At 41.2% G+C, this 21,873-nt stretch overlaps 1 protein-coding gene across 2 annotated transcripts; it reads left to right on the forward strand.

The window, feature by feature from the left end:
- Positions 1 to 29: 29 nt before the first annotated feature.
- On the forward strand, positions 30 to 18,601 carry atp5f1c (ATP synthase F1 subunit gamma). Of its 2 annotated transcripts, XM_060843101.1 has the most exons (9): positions 31 to 134; positions 7,254 to 7,288; positions 9,810 to 9,941; positions 10,603 to 10,807; positions 11,393 to 11,536; positions 12,669 to 12,733; positions 15,230 to 15,385; positions 16,532 to 16,628; positions 18,468 to 18,601. In XM_060843101.1, the coding sequence occupies exons 1-9, from the start codon at positions 94 to 96 to the stop codon at positions 18,469 to 18,471; spliced, it is 879 nt and encodes a 292-aa protein (XP_060699084.1). In that variant the 5' UTR covers positions 31 to 93; the 3' UTR covers positions 18,472 to 18,601. The 2 variants fall into 2 exon arrangements, with proteins under 2 accessions (XP_060699085.1, XP_060699084.1); XM_060843102.1 differs by lacking the exon at positions 18,468 to 18,601 and having other exon boundaries at positions 30 to 134; positions 16,532 to 16,632.
- Positions 18,602 to 21,873: the final 3,272 nt, after the last annotated feature.

Genomic DNA, 21,873 nt, shown 5'->3' on the forward strand with positions numbered 1-21,873 from the left:
CACCTCGCCGGGTGTTCACGTGGACGAACAGCTGACGCATGCGCGGTTGCTGAGCGCTGACCTTCAGCCGTATCCGCCCGGGAAGGAGTCACCATGTTCGCCAGGAGTGGTGCTTTGCTGTTTGAACCCCAATGGTAATGGACATCGTCTCTGCGTAATTAAACTGCGGCTTCTCCTTTTCGAGAGGAATGCTCTCAGTTAAACTGCAGGGCGGTGTTCCCCTCCGTGTGTTATCGATCTGGGTAGATGACCCCAGGCTTGGAGGCCTTTTCCAAGGAAACCCTCTCTCTGCCTCTTCTTGCAGCCTCTGTACACCTCCTAGGATTGTATTTTGATGTGGCCTCTCGTAAACAGCTGGGAAGTTCTTCCTTTCTGTTTGATTGGACGGATCCTACTTGTTTTATTTTTAAAAATCCTAATGTAGCATTTATATAGCGCCTTCCACGGCCTCAGAAGAACCCAAATCACTCAGGGGATGGAGTACAACGTTGTTGCATAGGAAGTTTGCTCACAGCAAGCTCCCCCCAAAGCAAATGTGACAACGACGAGGTAACCTGTTGATTGATGGCTAAGTATTAGCCAGGGTACTGTAAAACTCCCCTCTTATTCAATTGAGGGGATAATACTGTGAAATTGCTTTCTTGTGTCCACCTGAGCTGATAAGTGAGATCTTGCTTATAAACAATTTGGGCAGGAAGATCATGGCTGTTGATGCAGAATATACAGCAATTTTTTAAAAATCTGAAATGGGGCTGTTTTGTCATGAGTCTTTGTTAGAGGTGTTATCCAGTTATGATAACAACATCTGTGACAGTGCAAATGACTTTACCATTATTCTTTAATTGTAGAAACGGTGAAGTAATGATGCCAGTGAGTCCCTGATTTATGGACTTAATAAAGTGATCCCATAATTAAGGGGGAGGGGGGAGCAGCCCGAAGTCATTGGCATCAACGACATAGGTAGGAAGAGGGATGAGGATGTTAGGCAGGCTTTCAGGGAGCTAGGTTGGAAGCTCAGAGTTTGTTACCCGTGCCACGTGATAGAGAGTCGAGGAATAGGGAGAGAGAACAGTTAAATGCATGGTTACAGATATGGTGCAGGAGGGTGGGATTCTGGTATCTGGATAACTGGGGTTCTTTCTGGGGAAGGTGGGACCTCTATAAACAGGATGGGCTACACCTGAACCTGAGGGGCACCAGTATCCTTGGGGGGAGGTTTGCTAGTGCTCTTTGGGGGTGTTTAAACTAACTGCTGGGGCATGGGAACCTAGACTGTAGCTTTAGGGTGCAGGACCTGGAGTGTAGGGAGGTTAGGAACATGGCATCAATCTCGAAGAAGGGTGTCTGTAAAGAGGAAAGTGGCTTGAAGTGTGTATACTTCAATGCGAGAAGTATACGAAATAAGGTAGGTGAATTTGCAGCATGGATTGGTACCTGGGATTTCGATGATGTGGCTATTACGGAGACATGGGTAGAACAGGGACAGGATTGGCTGTTGCAGGTTCCAGGGTTTAAATGTTTTAGTAGGGTCAGAGGTGGGGGTAAAAGAGGGGAGGTGTGGCATTGCTTGTTAAAGATAGTATTACAGCGGTGGAAAGGACAATAGATAAAGACTCACCATCTGAGGTAGTTTGGCGTGAGGTTAGAAATAGGAAAGGTGAGGTCACCCTGTTAGGAGTTTTCTACAGGCCGCCTAATAACCCTAGAGACGTAGAAGAAAGGATTGCGAGGATGATTCGGGAGAAGAGTGAAAGTAATAGGGTGGTTGTTATGGGGGTCTTTAACTTTCCAGATATTGAATGGGAAAGCTATAGCTTGAGTACGTTAGATGGGTCGGTGTTTGTCCAATGTGTGCAGGAGAGTTTCCTGACACAATATGTAGACAGGCCAACAAGAAGTGACGCCATACTGGATTTGGTTCTGGGTAGCGAACCAGGCCAGGTGTTAGATTTGGAGGTAGGTGAGCACTTTGGGGACAGTGACCACAATTCGGTGACTTTTGCTCTAGTGATGGAGAGGGATAAGTGTGCACTGCAGGGTAAGAGTTATAGCTGGGGGCAGGAAAATTATATGCGGTGAGGCATGACTTAGGATGCATGGCTTGGAAAGTAGGCTTCAAGGGAAGGGCGTAATCGATATGTGGAGCTTGTTCAAGGAGCAACTATTGAGTGTCCTTGATAAGTATGTACCTGTCAGGCAGGGAGGAAAGGGTCGTGTGAGGGAGCCCTGGTTTAATAAGGAATTGGAATCCCTTGCTAAAGGGAAGAGGGCGGCCTATGTAAAGATGAGGCATGAAGGTTCAATTGGGGCGATTGAGAGTTATAAGGTAGCCAGGAAGGATCTAAAGAGAGAGCTAAGAGCAGCAAGGAGGGAACATGAAAAGTCCTTGGTGGGTAGGATTATGGAAAACCCAAAGGCTTTCTATAGGTATGTCAGGAATAAAAGAATAAAAAATGAGGTCTGCAGATGCTGGAGATCACAGCTGAAAATCTGTTGCTGGTCAAAGCACAGCAGGCCAGGCAGCATCTCAGGAATAGAGAATTCGACGTTTCGAGCATAAGCCCTTCATCAGGAATGCATGATGAAGGGCTTATGCTCGAAACGTCGAATTCTCTATTCCTGAGATGCTGCCTGGCCTGCTGTGCTTTGACCAGCAACACATTTTCAGCCAGGAATAAAAGAATGACTAGGGTAGGAATGGGTCCAGTCAAGGATAGTAGTGGGAAGTTGCGTGTGGAGGCTAAAGAGGTTAGAGAGACACTGAATGAATACTTTTCGTCAGTATTCACTCAGGAACAGGACATTGTTGCCGATGTGAATATTGAGTCACAATTAGTTAGAATGGATGGCTTTGAGGTATGTAGGGAAGAGGTGTTGGAAATTCTGGAAAGGGTAAAAATAGATAACTCCCCTGAGCCTGATCGCATGTATCCTAGGATTCTCTGGGAAGCAAGGGAGGAGATTGCAGAGCCATTGGCCTTGATTTTTGTGTCCTCGTTGTCTACAGAATAGTGCCAGAAGACTAGAGGATAGCAAATGTGGTTTCCTTGTTCAAGAAGGGGAGTAGGGATAACCTTAGTAACTATAGGCCGGTGAGTCTCACTTCTGTTATGGGCAAAGTCTTAGAGAGAATTGTAAGGGATAGGATTTATGAACATCTGCATAGGAATAATGTTATCAAAGATAGTCAGCATGGTTTTGTAATTTAGTTGGATGCAGGACTAGGTCATCATATATACAGTACTTTATTAATTTAAATGAATCTGCTAATTATGTAACTAAAACAAAAACAAAATCATGTTCATTGAACATAATGTAATTGTAAATATCCCAATGGCATGAAGTCCAATGTTTTAGTAGGGTCAGAGGTGGGGGTAAAAGAGGGGGAGGTGTGGCATTGCTTGTTAAAGATGGTATTACAGCGTTGGAAAGGATGATAGATGAAGACTCACCATCTGAGGTAGTTTGGGCTGAGGTTAGAAATAGGAAAGGTGAGGTCACCCTGTTAGGAGTTTTCTACAGGCCGCCTAATAACCCTAGAGACGTAGAAGAAAGGATTGCGAGGATGATTCGGGAGAAGAGTGAAAGTAATAGGGTGGTTGTTATGGGGGACTTTAACTTACAAACCTTATTGAATTCTTTGAGAAGTTGACTAAGGAGGTGGACGAGTGTAAAGCAGTAGATGTGGTGTATATGGATGTTAGTAAGGCGTTTGATAAGGTTCCCCATGGTAGGCTACTGCAAAAAATACGGAGGTATGGCATTGAGGGTGAGTTGGAGGTTTGGATTAGGAATTGGCTGGCTGGAAGAAGACAGAGGGTAGTAGTTGATGGTAAAGATTCATCTTGGAGTGCAGTTACCAGCGGTGTTCCGCAAGGATCTGTTTTGGGACCGTTGCTGTTGGTCATTTTTATAAATGACCTGGAGGATGGGCTTGAAGGTTGGGTGAGCAAGTTTGAGGATGATACAAAAGTCGGTGGAGTTGTTTTACAGTGAGGAAGGATGTGGCAGGTTACTACGGGATATAGATAAGTTGAAGAGCTGGGCCGAAAGGTGGCAAATGGAGTTCAATGTAGGTAAGTGTGAAGTGATTCACTTTGGTAGGAGTAACAAGAAGATGGATTACTGGGCTAATGGTAGGTTACTTGGTAGTGTGTAAAAAATGAGGTCTGCAGATGCTGGAGATCGCAGCTGCAAATGTGTTGCTGGTCAAAGCACAGCAGGCCAGGCAGCATCTCAGGAATAGAGAATTCGACGTTTCGAGCATAAGCCCTTCATCAGGAATAAGTGGATCTTGGTATCCATGTACACAGATCACTGAAAGTTGCCACCCAGGTAAATAGTGCTGTGAAGCAAGGCATATGGCGTACTGGCTTTTATTGGTAGAGAAGTTGAGTTCCGGAGTCCTGAGGTCATGTTGCAGTTGTATAAGACTCTGGTGCGGCCGCATCTGGAGTATTGTGTGCAGTTTTGGTCGCCATACTATCGGAAGGATGTGGAGGCACTGGAACGGGTGCAGAGGAGGTTTACCAGGATGTTGCCTGGTTTGGTAGGAAGATTGTATGAGGAAAGGCTGAGGCACTTGGGGCTGTTTTCATTGGAGAAAAGAAGTTTTAGGGGTGACTTGATAGAGGTGTACAAGATGATTAGGGGTTTAGATAGGGTTGACCATGAGAACCTTTTTCCACATATGGAGTCCACTATTACAAGGGGGCATAGCTTTAAATTAAGGGGTGGTAAGTATAGGACAGATGTTAGGGGTAGATTCTTTACTCAGCGAGTCGTGAGTTCATGGAATGCCCTGCCAGTAACAGTGGTGGACTCTCCCTTTTTATGGGCATTTAAACGGGCATTGGATAGGCATATGGAAGATAGTGGGCTAGTGTAGGTTAGGTGGGCTTGGATCGGCGCAACATCAAGGGCCGAAGGGCACTGTATTTTTCTATGTTCTGCTGGGATGTAATTTTAAAGATCTGACACCGGTCACTTCCTCTAATGAGGAATTACTATTTTGCCTTGCACAAATCAATTTAACAAAAGGAACCTGTTTGTAATCTGCAAACTAATTTAGTTGGATGCAGGGCTAGGTCATCATGATATACAGTACTTTATTAATTTAAATGAATCTGCTAATTATGTAACTAAAACAAAAACAAAATCATGTTCATTGAACATAATGTAATTGTAAATATCCCAATGGCATGAAGTCCAATTGACATGCTTATTTTGTGATGCAAATGCTGGATTGAATTGATTAGATTAGATTAGATTACTTAGAGTGTGGAAACAAGCCTTTCGGTCCAACAAGTCCACACCAACCAGCCGAAACGCAACCCACCCAGACCCATTCCCCTACATTTACCCCTTCACTATAGGCAAATTAGCATGGCCAATTCAGCTAACCTGCACATTTTTGGATTGTGGGAGGAAACCAGAGGACCCAGAGGAAACCCACGCAGACACGGGGAGAATGAAGATAAAATAGCTGTTACTGAATGAGGATTTTGAGATATTAGAGCTATAAAATCAAGTTGAATCGAGGTACAACAAAGGTTTTGCCAAGGAATCGTCTTAATATTTGTAACATTGAAACCTTTTAAACGTTTTCAAAAAGTGTTAGAATGTGTTTATCTGCAGTTTGAAAATTTATTAATTTCCCATTTATTGATTTTTTTTTTCCATTTCATTTGTTCATGGAGGAGATGACTTTGGTTGAGATGTGATACCAAAAGAAACAATAGGTAATTGGGTAATTTAACAGTTCAGCATGGAGAAATTTGTATAATGAGGAGACTGGACTTCTCGTTATGATAGTCGATGTACGTAATAATCAAAAGCCACATTGATCTCTTCTGTTATCCTCCTGTTCAGCATTCTGTTAAATAATGATTTTTATTCCTGATGAAGGACTTTTGCCCGAAAGTCGATTTTGCTGCTCCTCAGATGCTGCCTGAACTGCTGTGCTCTTCCAGCACCACTAGTCCAAAATCTGGTTTCCAGCATCTGCAGTCATTGTTTTTACCTAAATAATGATTAGGTTGAACCTGTTTAATTTATCTGAGTCTAGTTGTCGTGCTTTATTCCTGATCTGAAAGAGGGAAACTAATTTAATACTGCCCAGTTATTGAACCTGGACCACTTCTGTGCATGGTCGGTCTATGTTGTATTTGCACAACAATCAGTGTAGGGATATAGCAGTGATGAACTACTTTGTGTTGGCTTGCAATACTCATTTGCTCTTTAAGTTTATCTTATACCTTTGAGTTTGAGAAAACATTAGTTTGATTTGTGCACTGAAAAAGAATTTTTAGAATTGCCTATTCTATATTAAGGTATTAGTACTTAAGCAAATAACCAAAGAACTGCAGATGTTGGAAATCTGAAACAAAAATTGAAATTGCAGGGGAATCTCAGCAGATCTGCCAGCATGTGTGGAGTGAAAGCAGAATTTTGTTCCAGTGACCCTTATAAGATATAATACTGTTAGGGGAATCTAATTGATGAGGGGTAATGTAATGTGATCAGGTTTGCTGCTGCAAATGTGTGTGCAAATCAGGCTACTTTATAATTGATCAAAATTGTGCGTTGCCAGGATTTAGAATTCATGATATATTCATTATATATCATGTACAGTACAGTTAATTCTGTACTGAACAAGTGTTGGGCTTAAAGTAAGGTCTGCTCTGATGCTAAATTATTCTATTTATACTAGAACAAAATGTTCAACTCTTCTTTCTGACACCTATAGGCACTTTTTATATTAAAGGAATGTTTTTACTGACAGTAGTATTTCCCATAGTGCATTTAACTGAACAATTTCTGTGAACTCCAATATAGAAATAAAAATACACTGAGAAATCAGAGTTAACATTTCAGGTTGAGTGATCCTTCCTCAGAAAAAGTTATGTTGGATTTGAAACATTAACTCATTTTCTGTGTCAACAATGCTGCCAGATTTGCTGTGTTTATCTGGCCCTTTGTTTTTATTGTAGAAAATTGTACTCTAATACAGTTCATACATTAAGCGACCAGCTTATCAAATAGCAACAAGGTGAACGTTGCTGAGTTTGGCAATCTGCATTTATGCTTGCACATCCCAAGGTATTAGGAATGTGTCCAGGAGCATCAACCAGTAGATAAGATCGCAGTCGTTAATTTCTGCAGAGTGGGTAGTTGAAATTCCTAGTCTCCCACCCAAATAGTATATATTTCCTATTTAACTTTACTAAAGTCCAATCTCAATTATGTTACAGGGGTCAAGTTCGAAACATGGCAACCCTGAAGGACAGTAAGTAGCCTACTTTCTTCATTATTACAGAACATTTTGATAAATTGAAGAGGTCAATTGTGAATGTCTTAAGCTTTGATATGTGATTTGATTTATTGGTCTCACATACGCTGAGATACAGTGAAAAGCATTGTTGTGCATGTGCTATCCAGGCAAATCATACCTTATATAAGTAGATCAGGGTAATAGAACAGAATGCAGAATACAGTGTCATGGATGCAAAGAAGGTGCAGAGAGGGATCAACTATATCCGAGAGGTCCATTCAGAAATCTGATAACGGCAGGAAAGAAGCTGTTCTTGAATCTGTTTGTATATCTTTTCAAACATTTGTATCTTCTGCCTGACAGAAGAGGGTGGAGGAAAGTATAACCAGGATAGGAAGGGTCATTGATGATGTTGGCTGCTTTTCCAAGGCAGTGGGAAGCACAGACGGAGTCACTGAATGGAAGGCTGCTTTGTGTGATGGACTGGACTGCGTTCACAGCTCTGTAGTCTTGGGCAGACCACTTGCCTTTCCAAGCTGTGATGCATCCGGAGAGGATGCTAAAATTGGTAAGAGTCAGCTTAAACAGTCACCAAATTAAGACTGCGGTAAGGAGGAATGTCTTCCCTGAGAGTCTTTGGAATTTCTTGCCACAATGGGGGCAGAGTATTTGTATATATTTAAGGCTGAGAGATTCTTGATCAGTAGGGGAATTGAGGGTTATGGAGAAATGTTAGAAAATTAATATGGGGTCTGTTGGATCGCCATAATTCTATTGAATGGTGAAGAAGGCTGAAGGGGCCAAATGACATTCTCTTGTTCCTATTTCTTTAGGTCTTTATAAAGGACAGACAGTTCCATCACACTGTTGACACCTGTGTTTCTGTGTACTTAAAATATTTTTGCAAGTCGTCTTTGTGGTGGTGTCCTTATCTCTAGGCCATAAGGTCCAGCTTCAATTTCTATCTGCTCTAGAACTGTGTGATAACATGTCTGAAAAGATTAATTTTGTAATAATTTACATTGTTTTAATGAATTGTTTTAATAGTGAGTCATAGAGTGGTCAATGTTCTAACATACGTTGCATTGGGAGCTTTAGCATGGTGACAAGTAAAACAAAACTGTGTGTTAAATTCAGAGTTAAAATATGAAGTCAGTTTAGCAGTCTTCTGTTTGGGGGAAAAGAAGTGAAGCAATGCTCTGAGTTTGCTGAAAAGATCTATTTTAAACTGAATTTCAGTGTATGGAAACAAAGACTGCTTAGTCCAAAAGTTGGGGACAAAAAGTGAGTGACTGTTAAACATGTAGGAATAAAATTTACATACTTTGATTAAGTGCCCTCTCATCAAAATTTATTTCTTGTCACTTCACCAGTTAGACAGAGAAACCTTAATAGATAAAAATAACTGAGTGCAAGTCATAGGAATTGTCTCCTTTTAGATGGATAGTTTAATTATTTTGATTTTGTATTTAAATTCCCCATCAAAGGCATGTTATTTATAGAGTCATAGAGATGTATAGCACGGAAACAGACCCTTCGGTCCAACCTGTCCAGATGTCCCAACCCAATCTAGTCCCACCTGCCAGCTCCCGGCCCATATCCCTCTTAAACCCTTCCTATTCATATACCCATCCAGATGCCTTTTAAATGTTGCAATTGTATGAGACTCCACCATTTCCTCTGGCAGCTCTTTCCACATTCGTACCACCCTCTGTGTGAAAATGTTGCCCCTTATGTTTCTTTTATATCTTTACCCCCCTCTCTAAATGTTGCCCCAGCCTGTTCAACCTCTCCCTATAACTCAAATCCTCCAATCCTGGCAACATCCTTGTAAATTATTCCTGAACCCTTTCAAGTTTCACAACATCTTTCCAATAGGGTGGAGACCAGAATTGCACACAATATTCCAACAGTGGCCTAACCAATGTCCAGTACAGCCGCAACACGACCTCCCAACTCCTGTACTCAATAGTCTGACCAATAAAGGAAAGCATACCAAATACCTTCTTCACTATCCTATCTATCTGCAACTCTACTTTCAAGGAGCTATGAACCTGCACTCCACTGTCTCTTTGTTCAGCAGCACTCCCTAGGACGTTACCATTAAGTGTATAAGTCCTGCTAAGATTTGCTTTCCCAAAATGCAGCACCTCGCTATTATCTGAATTAAACTCCATCTGCCACTTCTCAGCCCCTTGGCCCATCTGGTCAACATCCTGTTGTAATCTGAAGTAACCTTCTTCACTGTCCACTACACCTCCAATTTTGGTGTCATCTGCAAACCTACTAACTATACCTCTTATGCTTACATCCAAATAATTTATATAAATGATGAAAAGTAATGGATTCAGCACCAATCTGCTGCAAAATAGTTTTTCACGTTCTTCCAGGAATGTCCACAGCTGGTAATAACAGAATGTGACATTTGTAGGCAGGTAGATAAAGGTGACTTCAGGATGTATTTTAGACTTCATTATGGGATGTGAAAGTATGGCCCAGGTAAAGCACTGCTTGATGAAATATTTGCCTATTTCAGTTACCAGGCGCTTGAAGTCCATCAAAAATATCCAAAAGATTACCCAATCCATGAAAATGGTGGCTGCGGCAAAATATGCTAGAGCAGAGCGAGAACTGAAACCAGCAAGAGTTTATGGAACAGGAGCTCTTGGTACGGTAATAAAGGCATCTGCACTAGAATTATATAATGATAAATATTTAATGTAGATTGCTGAGTGGTATTTCTTTCTTCACCACTGATGCAGCAGTTTTGGGCAATACCATGAGCCTGTTTTTTAGTCCATGTCCTATCTATAGTGTTCGGAGAGACTGAAAGCACGTGCTGAGCAGCCAACTGAATTAATCCATTCATTTTGTGCTGCCTGCAATTCCCACCAAAAAAAACTCAAAAGTAAAATTAGAAACAGTTATTCCATTAATTTGGAAATGAATTTAAATTGCTTCTTATCATCTTCAAATGTGCAAACTCTCATTTCTATAAATGAGCATTTAATCAGACATTGTATGAACGTAATGGTTTTGAAATGCTATGAAGCCGCATCATTGAGTGTTTTGGTGGAATTACTCTAGTTCTTTGGCAATTAGTACTGCCCATTTTTTCTAGAGGCCTACCAAATATCATGCATAAGTCTTACTTGCATTTGTAAAATCTTCCTTTTAAGTTACTGCGCTGTTTACACAGAAAATGCTGCATTTAATTGAATGGAACTGATTAAAATGTAAAAGTTGCTCAAGTTTTTTGTTTTGACAAATCTGATGAGCTACGATATGAATACAAGCTTTTTTATTGATCCTGGTTATTTTTCCACAAGCTCTGTATGAAAAAGCAGAAATTCAAGCACCTGAAGACCAAGCCAGACACTTGATCATTGGGGTGTCTTCTGATCGTGGTCTTTGTGGTGGTATCCATAGTAATGTTGCTAAGAACATGAGAAATCAAATAGAGGAGTTGACTGCTGCAGGGAAAGAGGTTAAGATTGTTCCCATTGGTGAGAAGCTGAGAGCACTGCTATACAGGTATGTATTCATTTTGAGTCTGAAAATCTGTCCATGCTCAAAAACAAATGACATTGATAATTTACTCTAGACTAAGATATTATCACCTGAAAATAATGTGGGTTGATGGTATGAATATATGGCATAATTAAATTTCTCTTTGTTATTTCCATTTTGAATGACTTGCAACCTCACCATCTCAGTAGTAGGAAAAGGTGAATGTTTATTATATTTCTCCATAATCATTTTAAGGTTTATGTTGTAACTACAAGTTGCTGATTCTGTTTCCTTGTCAGACTGTTATATTTTACACTACTCAGTGCAGACCCCTTCACATCAGACTAATAATGAAGACAACCTGTCTTCAGATTTAAAGTATGAACAGCTTTCTGCTAAATCATCCAGACGATTACTTCTGTATTCATTTTGTTGCAAGGTAATACTCCACTGTGGTTTTAGCAGTATTATAGTCTAATAATTTGGAGGCAAACCCAATTCTGAAATTAGAGGTTGTAAAGCCATAGTCTATAAGCACGTTTGGAAACTATTGACCAGTGTATAACTTTTCAAGTTCGAGGCTGACTTCATTCTTGCTTTAAATTGTAGAAAACATGGAAGTCAAATGCTGGTGATGTTCAAAGAAGTGGGCCGGAAACCACCAACATTTGGTGATGCTTCAGTTATTGCATCTGAGCTCTTGAACTCTGGCTTTGAGTTTGAAAAAGGTTCTATTATATTCAACAGGTTTAAGTAAGTTACTTAGCGTGAGATTTTTTTACTTTTCACCTTCTCCCTTGATTGTTCTTACGGTTAAACTTAACCACTTGCTTATGTTTTCTGCTTCCTCTGTGTGTCAATATTGCTATTGTTGTTCTTTTGTTAGCATCCCTCCTTTTCAAATCCACCACAATTCTCTTCACCTCGCCCAAAAGAAAAGTGGGGATCTGGTTATTTTCTGCAACTGGACCTCCATCTTGAAAGGCCATGAACAGACATTACTTCTCAGCTTGGAGCCCACTTATCTCAAAATTTCCCTCTACAATCTATTAATTACAGCCTCTGCCCTGCTCACAGCACTAATTCCATGTTGATCAAAGTCAAAAATGAAATCTCTAACACTGTAACAAAAGTGCACTTCTTTGCATTGGGATACTAATACCAGAACTGAGGTGCAAGCATTATTGTTTTCCTCATAGATTTAAAGAAGCACGTGGATTCTGCAACAATAAACTGATCAATCTGATTCAGGCAGCTCATTAAATGTTGGCCAGCCAACAATGCCCACATCGCATGAGTGATAAAACAAAAACAGATTGTGGGTGGCACAGTGGTTAGCACTGCTGCCTCTCAGCGCCAGAGACCCGGGTTCAATTCCCGCCTCAGGCATCTGCCTGTATGGAGTTTGCACATTCTCCCTGTGTCTGCATGGGTTTCCTCCAGGTGCTCCAATTTCCTCCCACAGTCCAAAAATGTGCAGGTTAGATGAATTGGCCATGTGTTAGGTGAAGGGGTAAACATAATGGAGTGGGTCTGGGTGGGTTGCTTTTCAGAGGGTCGGAGTGGACTTGTTGGGCTGAAGGGTTTGTTTCGACACTGTAGGGAATCTAATCTAATCTAATCATGACAAGACATGTTAGATATGTTAGATAAGGGCCTTTTAAACAAAAAGCTTAGAGTATAATTTTCTATATAAATGCAAGTTAGTGAAATAAGTGGGTTGCAATTAAGGGAAGTGCATGGGGTATTCCAGTTATGAGGCAATTTGCCTACACATGGAGTTGTATGCATTATAGTAACTGCATATTTAATTTGGAATTGTTTTGAAAGATGTGTAACAATTGCATCTTAAATCCTGCCACAGATAACATCTCCTTGTTTTTAGGTCTGTGATTTCTTACAAGACTGAGGAGAAGCCAGTCTTCTCTTTTGAGACTCTTACAAATGCTGGTAAGTTACCATGTCTGTGAAATAGATAGATGAATATGGTGTTACCAAGATTCACCTTGTTGAATTACCACTTTCTATTTAGATAGTTTATTGCAATTTATAAACAAATAATTGACATTGGTACTAATGAGAACTGTTACAAAGTCACAATATCCTCACAATGTAGTTATACATTATATTCTAACTTTGCAAAAAGGAGAAGGCTGGTTCGTCTGACATGGGTAATATTTCAGAGTCCATTGTTAATCATGAAATCGTGGAATACTTTGAAGTGTGTGTAATTTGGGCTGAATCAGCACAGCTTCAGGGGAGATGATGCCTGACAAATCAGTTGGAATTCTTTAAGGAGGTAACGAGCGAGATAGACAAAGGAGAGCCAGTGAATGTGATCTATTTGGATTTCCAGGAGATCTTTGATATTATGTTGCAAAGGAGGCTGCGAAATAAAATAAGAGTCTGTGGTGTTAGAGGTATGTTACTGGCATGGATAGAAGATTGTGGATTAGTGGTGCTGGAAGAGCACAGCAGTTCAGGCAGCATCCAAGGAGCAGCGGCTGACCTGCAGAAAGCAGAGGATAGGGATAAAGGGATCTTTTTCAGGATTACAGCTGATGACTAGTGGAGTTTTGTGGGGGCCCACATTGAGATCAAAACTATTCACGTTATACATTAACCATCTGGATGAAGAAACTGAGGACATTGTTGTGAAGTTTATACGTTACACAAAGATAGGTGGATGGATAGGTAGTGTTGTGGAAATGGGAGGTTGCAGAAGAACTTGGACAAGCTAGGAGAATGGCAGATGAAATTCAATGTGAGGAAGTGAGAGATAGAAAATATTTTTTGCCTCTATTTTTCCTAAATGGGCAAAGGCTTCAGATATCCGGATTCTCTTAAGGTTAACGTGCAGGTTCATTGGTCAGCAAATGCCCAATATTAGCATTAATTTCAAGAGGGTTGGAATATTGTTAATAGATTTGGGCCCTATACTCTAAACTGCACTTGTAACTACTTGTTAAAATACAAACTGTAGGAGCAGAATTAGGCCATTTGTCCCATCAGATCTGCACTGCCATTTGATTATGTCAGACCTGTTTCTCAACCCTACTCTTTTGCCTTATCCACGCAACTCTTGGTCCCTTCACTCGTCAAGAACCTACCTATCTCTATCTTAAATTTACTCAAGGACTTGCCTCCATAGCCCTCTGCAGCAAAAAGTTCCACAGATTCACCACCCTCTGACTGAAGAAATTCCTCCACATCTCATTTTAAATGGTTGTCCCTTCATTCTAAGGCCATGCCCAAGTGTCTCCAACCAGTGCAAAACACACTTTATTCTTACACTACAATTAAAATACAAACAAAAAGATTGGTGTAAATTTATTGGAAAACTTGACAGTATATTAGATGACTGGAAAGGTTGCTGTTTAGTTATTAAATATGGTAACATCCTATAAACACAGCCTTGGGCAAAGGCAAAATCATTAAAATAAATTGGCTGACATCCAATATTTCTCCAGTTCAGGGGAAAACACCAAGAGAAAATTCTGGCAGAGAAAGAGGGAGGGGCGTGGGGGGAACTCAAGATTTTTAGCTGTTGCAGGGTGCGATACATGGTACCTTCAAAACTAAACTGAAACCCTGGTTCTGTGGGAGCCTGACCCCACCCCTCTAAGCTGTATCCATTGTTTTAACTTTTTTTAAAAAAAAACCAAAGCTGTTTACATTATTAACATGGAAGTGACAGCTCGCTACCTTTGGTCTCAACTTATCTTCATTTTTTAAAAAAAAGACAAAATACATTTCTTAAAGCCAGAATAAAATCACATATGTGTCAGAGTTGTTATCTTTTGGCTAGAAGGTGTATTTGAATTTCTTGTAACAAGTGGAAGAAAAATAATTATTTCTTAAAATATTTGCCAGCCCACTTGTTTGCCTTTAAATTTATTCCATTCATTTGAATGTTGGTTACATTGGTGGTCAATGAGCATTGCCGAATTGTTTATTCAGAATTGTTATCTCTCCCTATTTAAACAAACATTTTCAAAGCTCAAATATATTGTGTCTTTAAAGGTGACCTCACTTAACAAAAACTGTGGCTGTTTTATATTTAGCAAGCAATAAGTTGAACTTGCTTTGGATTTAATAACGAGAGGTCACACTTTCAAGGTGAGAGGTGGAAAGTTTAAGGGGGATACATATGGCAAGTACTTCTCTCAGAGGGTGGTGGGCGTTTGGAACGCGTTGCCAGTGGAGGTGGTAGAGGCAGGCCCAGTATATTCATTGAAGATGCGCCTGGATAAATGCATGAGTAGGTGGGGAGTAGAGGGATAGGAATTGACCGACAGCTTTAGACAGTACATTTGGATTGGCTCAGGCTTGGAGGGCCTTTGTTCTTTAATCTTTATTTTCACATCATTTATATTATTACACTAATGTAACTTTTCCATATTTGTGATGACCAAACCACTAATCAGTCTTTAACTTTATTTCTAGAGAACATTAGTGTTTACGATGATATTGATGCAGATGTTCTACGAAACTATCAGGAGTTCTCTCTAGCAAACATCATCTACTTGAGCTTAAAGGAATCCAGTACAAGCGAGCAGAGTGCTAGGATGACTGCTATGGATAGTGCCAGCAAGAATGCCTGTAAGAAATGTTTGTTATCTTTGAAAAGTATCTTGTGAGCTTTACTCATGATTTTCCAGATTTACACAGTGAGATTATGAGGTCTTACAAATCAGAAAAGTATCCCTTGATACTTGGTATGGTTGAATTAGTTGAACTCTCAGGAGCACCACAATATCCTTTAAAACACTTAGCAGCTAATTTTCTCTACATTAGCCTATTTCTTTTGATCATGACTCATTAATCCTTCTAACTGGAGCATTAAGAGTGTGATAACAGAATAGATGTTGTGGTTCTGTTTGCCGAGCTGGGAATTTGTCTTGCAGACGTTTCGTCCCCTGTCTAGGTGACATCCTCAGTGCTTGGGAGCCTCCTGTGAAGCGCTTCTGTGATCTTTCCTCCGGCATTTATAGTGATTTGTCTCTGCCGCTTCCGGTTGTCAGTTCCAGTGGTCGATATATTGGGTCCAGGTCGATGTGCTTATTGATTGAATCTGTGGATGAGTGCCATGGCTCTAGGAATTCCCTGGCTGTTCTCTGTTTGGCTTGTCCTATGATAGTAGTGTTGTCCCAGTCAAATTCATGTTGCTTGTCATCTGTGTGTGTGGCTACTAATGACAGATGACAAGCAACATGAATTCGACTGGGGCAACACTACTATCATAGGACAAGCCAAACAGAACAGCCAGGGATTTCCTAGAGTGGCAGAGACAAATCACTATAAATGCCGGAGGAAAGATCACAGAAGCGCTTCACAGGAGGCTCCCAAGCACTGAGGATGTCACCTAGACAGGGGACGAAACGTCTGCAACACAAATTCCCAGCTCGGTGAACAGAACCACAACAGCGAGCACCCGAGCTACAAATCTTCTCCCAAACTTTGAATAACAGAATAGAATTGGCCATCATCCCTCAGACCCAATGAATGGTAGCCGTTGAAACGTAGTACTGGCAAACAGCTGTTGCCACTTGATTCACACCAACAAAAAAAATCAATTCCTCAGAGGCAGTAATTTTCTTTGGGGAGGGGGAAGAGTGGAAGAGTTGGGTGGTGGTGGTGAATTCTCCAGCATTATTTCCATTGACCCAATGTTCACTCTTGCCTCTCTCTGATTTTATTCTGTATCTAAAAGCTCATGTATTTAAATAATAACGTTTTTTCTTTTAGCGGAAATTATTGACAAGCTGACTTTGACATTCAATCGCACTCGCCAAGCTGTCATTACCAAGGAGCTTATTGAGATTATCTCCGGTGCTGCTGCTCTGTAAGTATTGTGGTGAGCATGAACTTGTTGAATATGGGGAAAAGAAGCTAATGGTTTTATTGGGGGCCTTCTAGATATGTAACATGAACAAATTGAAGGTGGAAATTAAATCTCAATAACATGAAATGTAGATCCCAGGATACAAAAGCTGTTGTAACTAACAAAGGCAGGGCTAAAAGAATAAGAAAGTTTAAGATATGTAGGGGTGAGGCCATGATGAGATTTTTAAAAGTTATAGTACTGTTTAATGAGGAATGAGGTCAGTGAGCACACAGTATTGATGAACCTCCCAAATCCACGACCTCTAATATCTACAAAGAACAGAAACAGCAGGTACATGGAAACTTGCAACACCACATTCAAGTTTCCCACAGAGTATCCCACCATCCTGATTTGGAACCATATCACCAATCCTTCACTTTCCCTGGGTCAAAATTTTGGGATTACTTTCCTAACAGCACTGTGTCTCTACCTCTCATACATGGACTATAGATGTTCAAAAAGACAACTCACCGTCGTCTTAAGGACTATTATGAAGGGTCAGTAAAGGTTGGCTTTGCTCGTGATGCTCACTTGCCAGAACAAAAAAAACATGGGTCTTCGTTGGAGTTGAGACATTGTCATTCAAAACTCTGCTGCTAATGTGTTCAATCTGATGATTCCACTAATTTTTTTGAACTGCCCAATTGTTTTCTGTGATTACCCTAAGATATTCCCTCATTTGTTTCCACTGTCAGTGATACATTAATGGTATTTATAATCTTTAATCTTGAAGATATCTCTGTTTACTTCTTCAAAACCATAGATGAAAGCGGAAACTCCTCTGTTTTCTATGACATTTAAATCTTGTCCTTGTGAGGGTGTTTTTCTTTTCCCTTGCTATTTGCCTTATACAGGGTTACCATGTCCCTTTTTTTTTGTATAATTGAATGTGCCCCCACTGCTCATTGTTCTAACTAATCCAGTGTCCTGCAATGTTGTTTTTAATTCTTGTTAAAATTTATCATAATAACACAAGATTATATCTGAAGCCTTGCTTTCATTGTATTTGGTTTTACCTTTTTTTGTTGTGGTTTGTCACTGCACCAATTCTGTTCTTGTCATGCATGGCTTTAAATTGTTTGTTGTATTGTTTCATTTGATGTTTTTGTTTATTCTTTTCATATTACCTTGAGTACTGTTGTTACCACATTACTTGGTTTTATATATGCCTTGCTGTCTTGTTTACCATTTTGGGCTTAAATTTGACCATGACTGAATTGCATGTACAGATTTATGGATCATTTCTTTTTTGTTTACTTCCTGCAAATACAAGGAGTTTTTAAGTTTACTGCAGTACTTTTGGACCATGAGGTAAACGTTTATACTGGTACAAGTGGCAAATATAGATATTGCTAAATGTGCAAGGGCTGCTAGTATTTTGCAATATAGAAGTTTCTGTTCTTCCTGTGTGTCTATGGCCATTGAAGAGAAGGTTGATATTTTCTGTAGTATTAATATCAGATTTAGTCCAGCAATGTAACCAGGATTGGTTAGGTACATTCCATCACAATTGGGAAATACCTGACACCTTTTCAGCGGCTTCTAAAGGAGCTGTCTAATGTGCAATTTGAAGCACTGGAGGCACAACTCTAGTTAATGACTGAAATATTGTATAATATTTATTTTAAATACAGAAATTAGAGTTTTGATCTGCCCGGACTCTGTCCTGTGATTAACAGTAAATATTTCATATTTTTCACCCTGACAGAAATGCATCTCAGTGGTGACAGGTTTGTACTTTGTTCATAATGGAATGAATTCCAATAAATTCAGTTACTTTTGTTATTTATTTTGCAGATAAACATGGGCCTCTAGAAAGCCAGTGGCAATGTGAAAATGTTCGGTGATGCTGATGGACAATATTTCTGGCAAATTCATGGAAACCTTCTGAAGTTTGTAAATTATAACAATAAAAAACCTTACACAGTAAATGGCTTCATTTCTTTTTAATCTCAATTGGGGCAGAAAGTGGTTTTAAAAAAAGGACTCGAGGGATATTTTGGTTCTGGGAGGGATAAGGCATGAGGATAGAAATGCAGGAAGTGGGATGAACACAGTCAACAACAATGGAGGGGTAACCTTGGCTGAGGAAAAAGGAAGACATGGGGAGTATTTGCTCCCTGTGAAAATGAGTGGTAGTTCAGGTCTAAAGTTTAGAGAATTCTGTTTAGAAAGTTGAGTCTATTAATCCAACTTGAGCTGAGCTTCATTGGAACAATTTGGGAGGCCATGAATGCAGAGATCGAAATGACAGTGACATAAAAATTTTAACTGGTGAGCAACTGGAAAGTTCAGTCAAGGTTACAACTGGAGGTATTCGTCAAAGCCATCCCATTTGCGTGTATTGATCCCCAATGTCAAAAAGGCCACATTGTGAGCAGCGAATACATACCTTTAAGGTGGAAGTATAGAAAACACTTTCAGCCAGAGGAAACATTTTGAGGCCTCAATGAACAGGGCAGAGGTAAAAGTACATGAGTTTAATGTACTTCTTTGACATGGGAAGATGGCAAGGAAACAGTGCAGGTTCTGCAGGTGATACAAAGTAGACCAAGGTAGCATGGAGCAGTTTGTTCAGAATTTACAGTGTGAGAGATGGTATGGGTAAGAGGTCACAGAAATGATGGAGGATGGATTTTTTTTTATTTTTTTTTTCTTGGAATGTCATTGTTACTGGCAAGGCTAGCATTTGGTGTTCATCCTATTTACCCTTGAACAGAGTGGCTTGCTGAGCTATTACAGAGTGCAGTTAATAGTCAATGACATTTGAGAGTCTGGAAGCACTTAGTCCAGATGAGGTAAGACAACCGACTTCCTAGGACACTAGTAAATCAACCTTTGATCACAATGGTTTTGTGATCCAAAATTACTGAGGCTAACATTATTATCATCCACATTTATGAATTGAATTTGAATTCCACCAACTGCCATTGTAAAATCTAAATCCATGTTCCCAGAGTATTAGTCTAGATGTCTGGATTGCTAGTCCAGTGACAGCATTGGCCACCATCTCCCCTCAAGCTGTTGAATGGGGAGGTTGGTAGGGTGAAAGATAAGGACAAAAGGGATGTATTGTAGTTTGAGAAAACAAAGTGTAAAGCTAGAAATGGTATAAATGCATTTGAGGGCCCTGTCAAACACAAGTGTATCCTTGTCTGTGGAAGAGGGAGACATTTTGGAAGCTGGTTGCAATGGAGCTGGCAGGAGAATAGAATTATGTTCTCACCAAAAGCAGCAGAGTGAAAGAAGTATAAATATGGAAGATGTGGAAAAGCTGTGAACTTGTAGATATCAGTTGAATTGTAATCACTATTTGAAAGGATATCAGCCCTGATAGATGCAAGAAAACAATGGTAGAATGTATGAGAATTCATGAGAACATTGCCTAAGTATAATATGAACAGGAATGAAAATATCCTGTTAGCACCTGCTTAAATCAGCCTAGACAGCAGAACACCTTTGATAAGTTCCTCTCCATAATCATATTTGCTGTACCTTTAGTGCCTGGCATTTGTGTGGCAATGACTATTTCCAGCAAGAGACAATGTAATCACTAAATCTCCTTCTATCATTGACCAGGAACTCAACTGCTGAAAATGTGTTGCTGGTTAAAGCACAGCAGGTTAGGCAGCATCCAAGGAACAGGAAATTTGACGTTTCGGGCATAAGCCCTTCATCAGGAATGAGGAGAGTGTGCCAGGCAGGCTAAGATAAAAGGTAGGGAGGAGGGACTTGGGGGAGGGGCGATGGAGATGTGATAGGTGGAAGGAGGTCAAGGTGAGGGTGATAGGCCGGAGTGGGGTGGGGGCGGAGAGGTCAGGAAGAAGATTGCAGGTTAGGAGGGCGGTGCTGAGTTGAGGGAACCGACTGAGACAAGGTGGGGGGAGGGGAAATGAGGAAACTGGAGAAATCTGAGTTCATTCCTTGTGGTTGGAGGGTTCCCAGGCGGAAGATGAGGCGCTCCTCCTCCAGCCGTCGTGTTGTTATGTTCTGCCGGTGGAGGAGTCCAAAGACCTGCATGTCCTCGGTGGAGTGGGAGGGAGAGTTAAAGTGTTGAGCCACGGGGTGATTGGGTTGGTTGGTCCGGGCAGCCCAGAGGTGTTCTCTGAAGCGTTCTGCAAGTAAGCAGCCCGTCTCCCCAATATAGAGGAGGCCACATCGGGTGCAGCGGCTGCAATAGATGATGTGTGTGGAGGTACAGGTGAACTTGTGGCGAATATGGAAGGATCCCCTGGGGCCTTGGAGGGAAGTGAGGGAGGAGGTGTGGGCGCAAGTTTTACATTTCCTGCGGTTGCAGGGGAAGGTGCCAGGAGTGGAGGTTGGGTTGGTGGGGGGTGTGGACGTGACGAGGGAGTCACGAAGGGAGTGGTCTTTGCGGAACGCTGATAGGGGAGGGGAGGGAAATATATCCCTGGTGGTGGGGTCCGTTTGGAGGTGACGGAAATGACGGCGGATGATACGTTGTATACGGAGGTTGGTGGGGTGGTAGGTGAGAACCAGTGGGGTTCTGTCTTGGTGGCGGTTGGAGGAGCGGGGCTCAAGGGCGGAGGAGCGGGAAATGGAGGAGATGCGGTGGAGGGCATCATCGATCACGTCTGGGGGGAATCTGCGGTCCTTGAAGAAGGAGGCCATCTGGGCTGTGCGGTGTTGGAACTCGTCCCCCTGGGAGCAGATGCGGCGGAGACGAAGGAATTGGGAATATGGGATGGAGTTTTTACAGGGGGCAGGGTGGGAGGAGGTATAGTCCAGGTATTTGTGGGAGTCAGTCGGTTTATAGTAGATGTCTGTGTTGAGTCGGTCGCCCGAGATAGAAATGGAAAGGTCTAGGAAGCATCTCAGACTCCTCCCTCCCCTTCCTAGACCTTTCCATTTCTATCTCGGGCGACCGACTCAACACAGACATCTACTATAAACCGACTGACTCCCACCCTGCCCCCTGTAAAAACTCCGGGTAAAAAATTAGGTCTGCAGATGCTGGGGATCACAGCTGAAAATGTGTTGCTGGTTAAAGCACAGCAGGTTAGGCAGCATCCAAGGAACAGGAAATTCAACGTTTCGGGCATAAGCCCTTCACCAGGAAACAATGAAGGGCTTATGCCCGAAACGTCAAATTTCCAGTTCCTTGGATGTTGCCTAACCTGCTGTGCTTTAATCAGCAACACATTTTCCCCTGTAAAAACTCCATCCCATATTCCCAATTCCT

This window comes from Hemiscyllium ocellatum, chromosome 23 (assembly GCF_020745735.1).
Source record: "Hemiscyllium ocellatum isolate sHemOce1 chromosome 23, sHemOce1.pat.X.cur, whole genome shotgun sequence".
Classification (NCBI taxonomy): Eukaryota; Metazoa; Chordata; class Chondrichthyes; order Orectolobiformes; family Hemiscylliidae; genus Hemiscyllium; species Hemiscyllium ocellatum.

What these genes read in the sequence shown, in the direction of transcription:
- atp5f1c (XM_060843102.1), top strand. Translation starts at nt 94, where the DNA reads ATGTTCGCCAGGAGTGGTGCTTTGCTGTTTGAACCCCAATG. An exon ending in CATGGCAACCCTGAAGGACA is followed by an intron (nt 7,289 to 9,809) that starts GTAAGTAGCCTA and finishes TGCCTATTTCAG; the next exon opens with TTACCAGGCGCTTGAAGTCC. An exon ending in TTATGGAACAGGAGCTCTTG is followed by an intron (nt 9,942 to 10,602) that starts GTACGGTAATAA and finishes TTTTTCCACAAG; the next exon opens with CTCTGTATGAAAAAGCAGAA.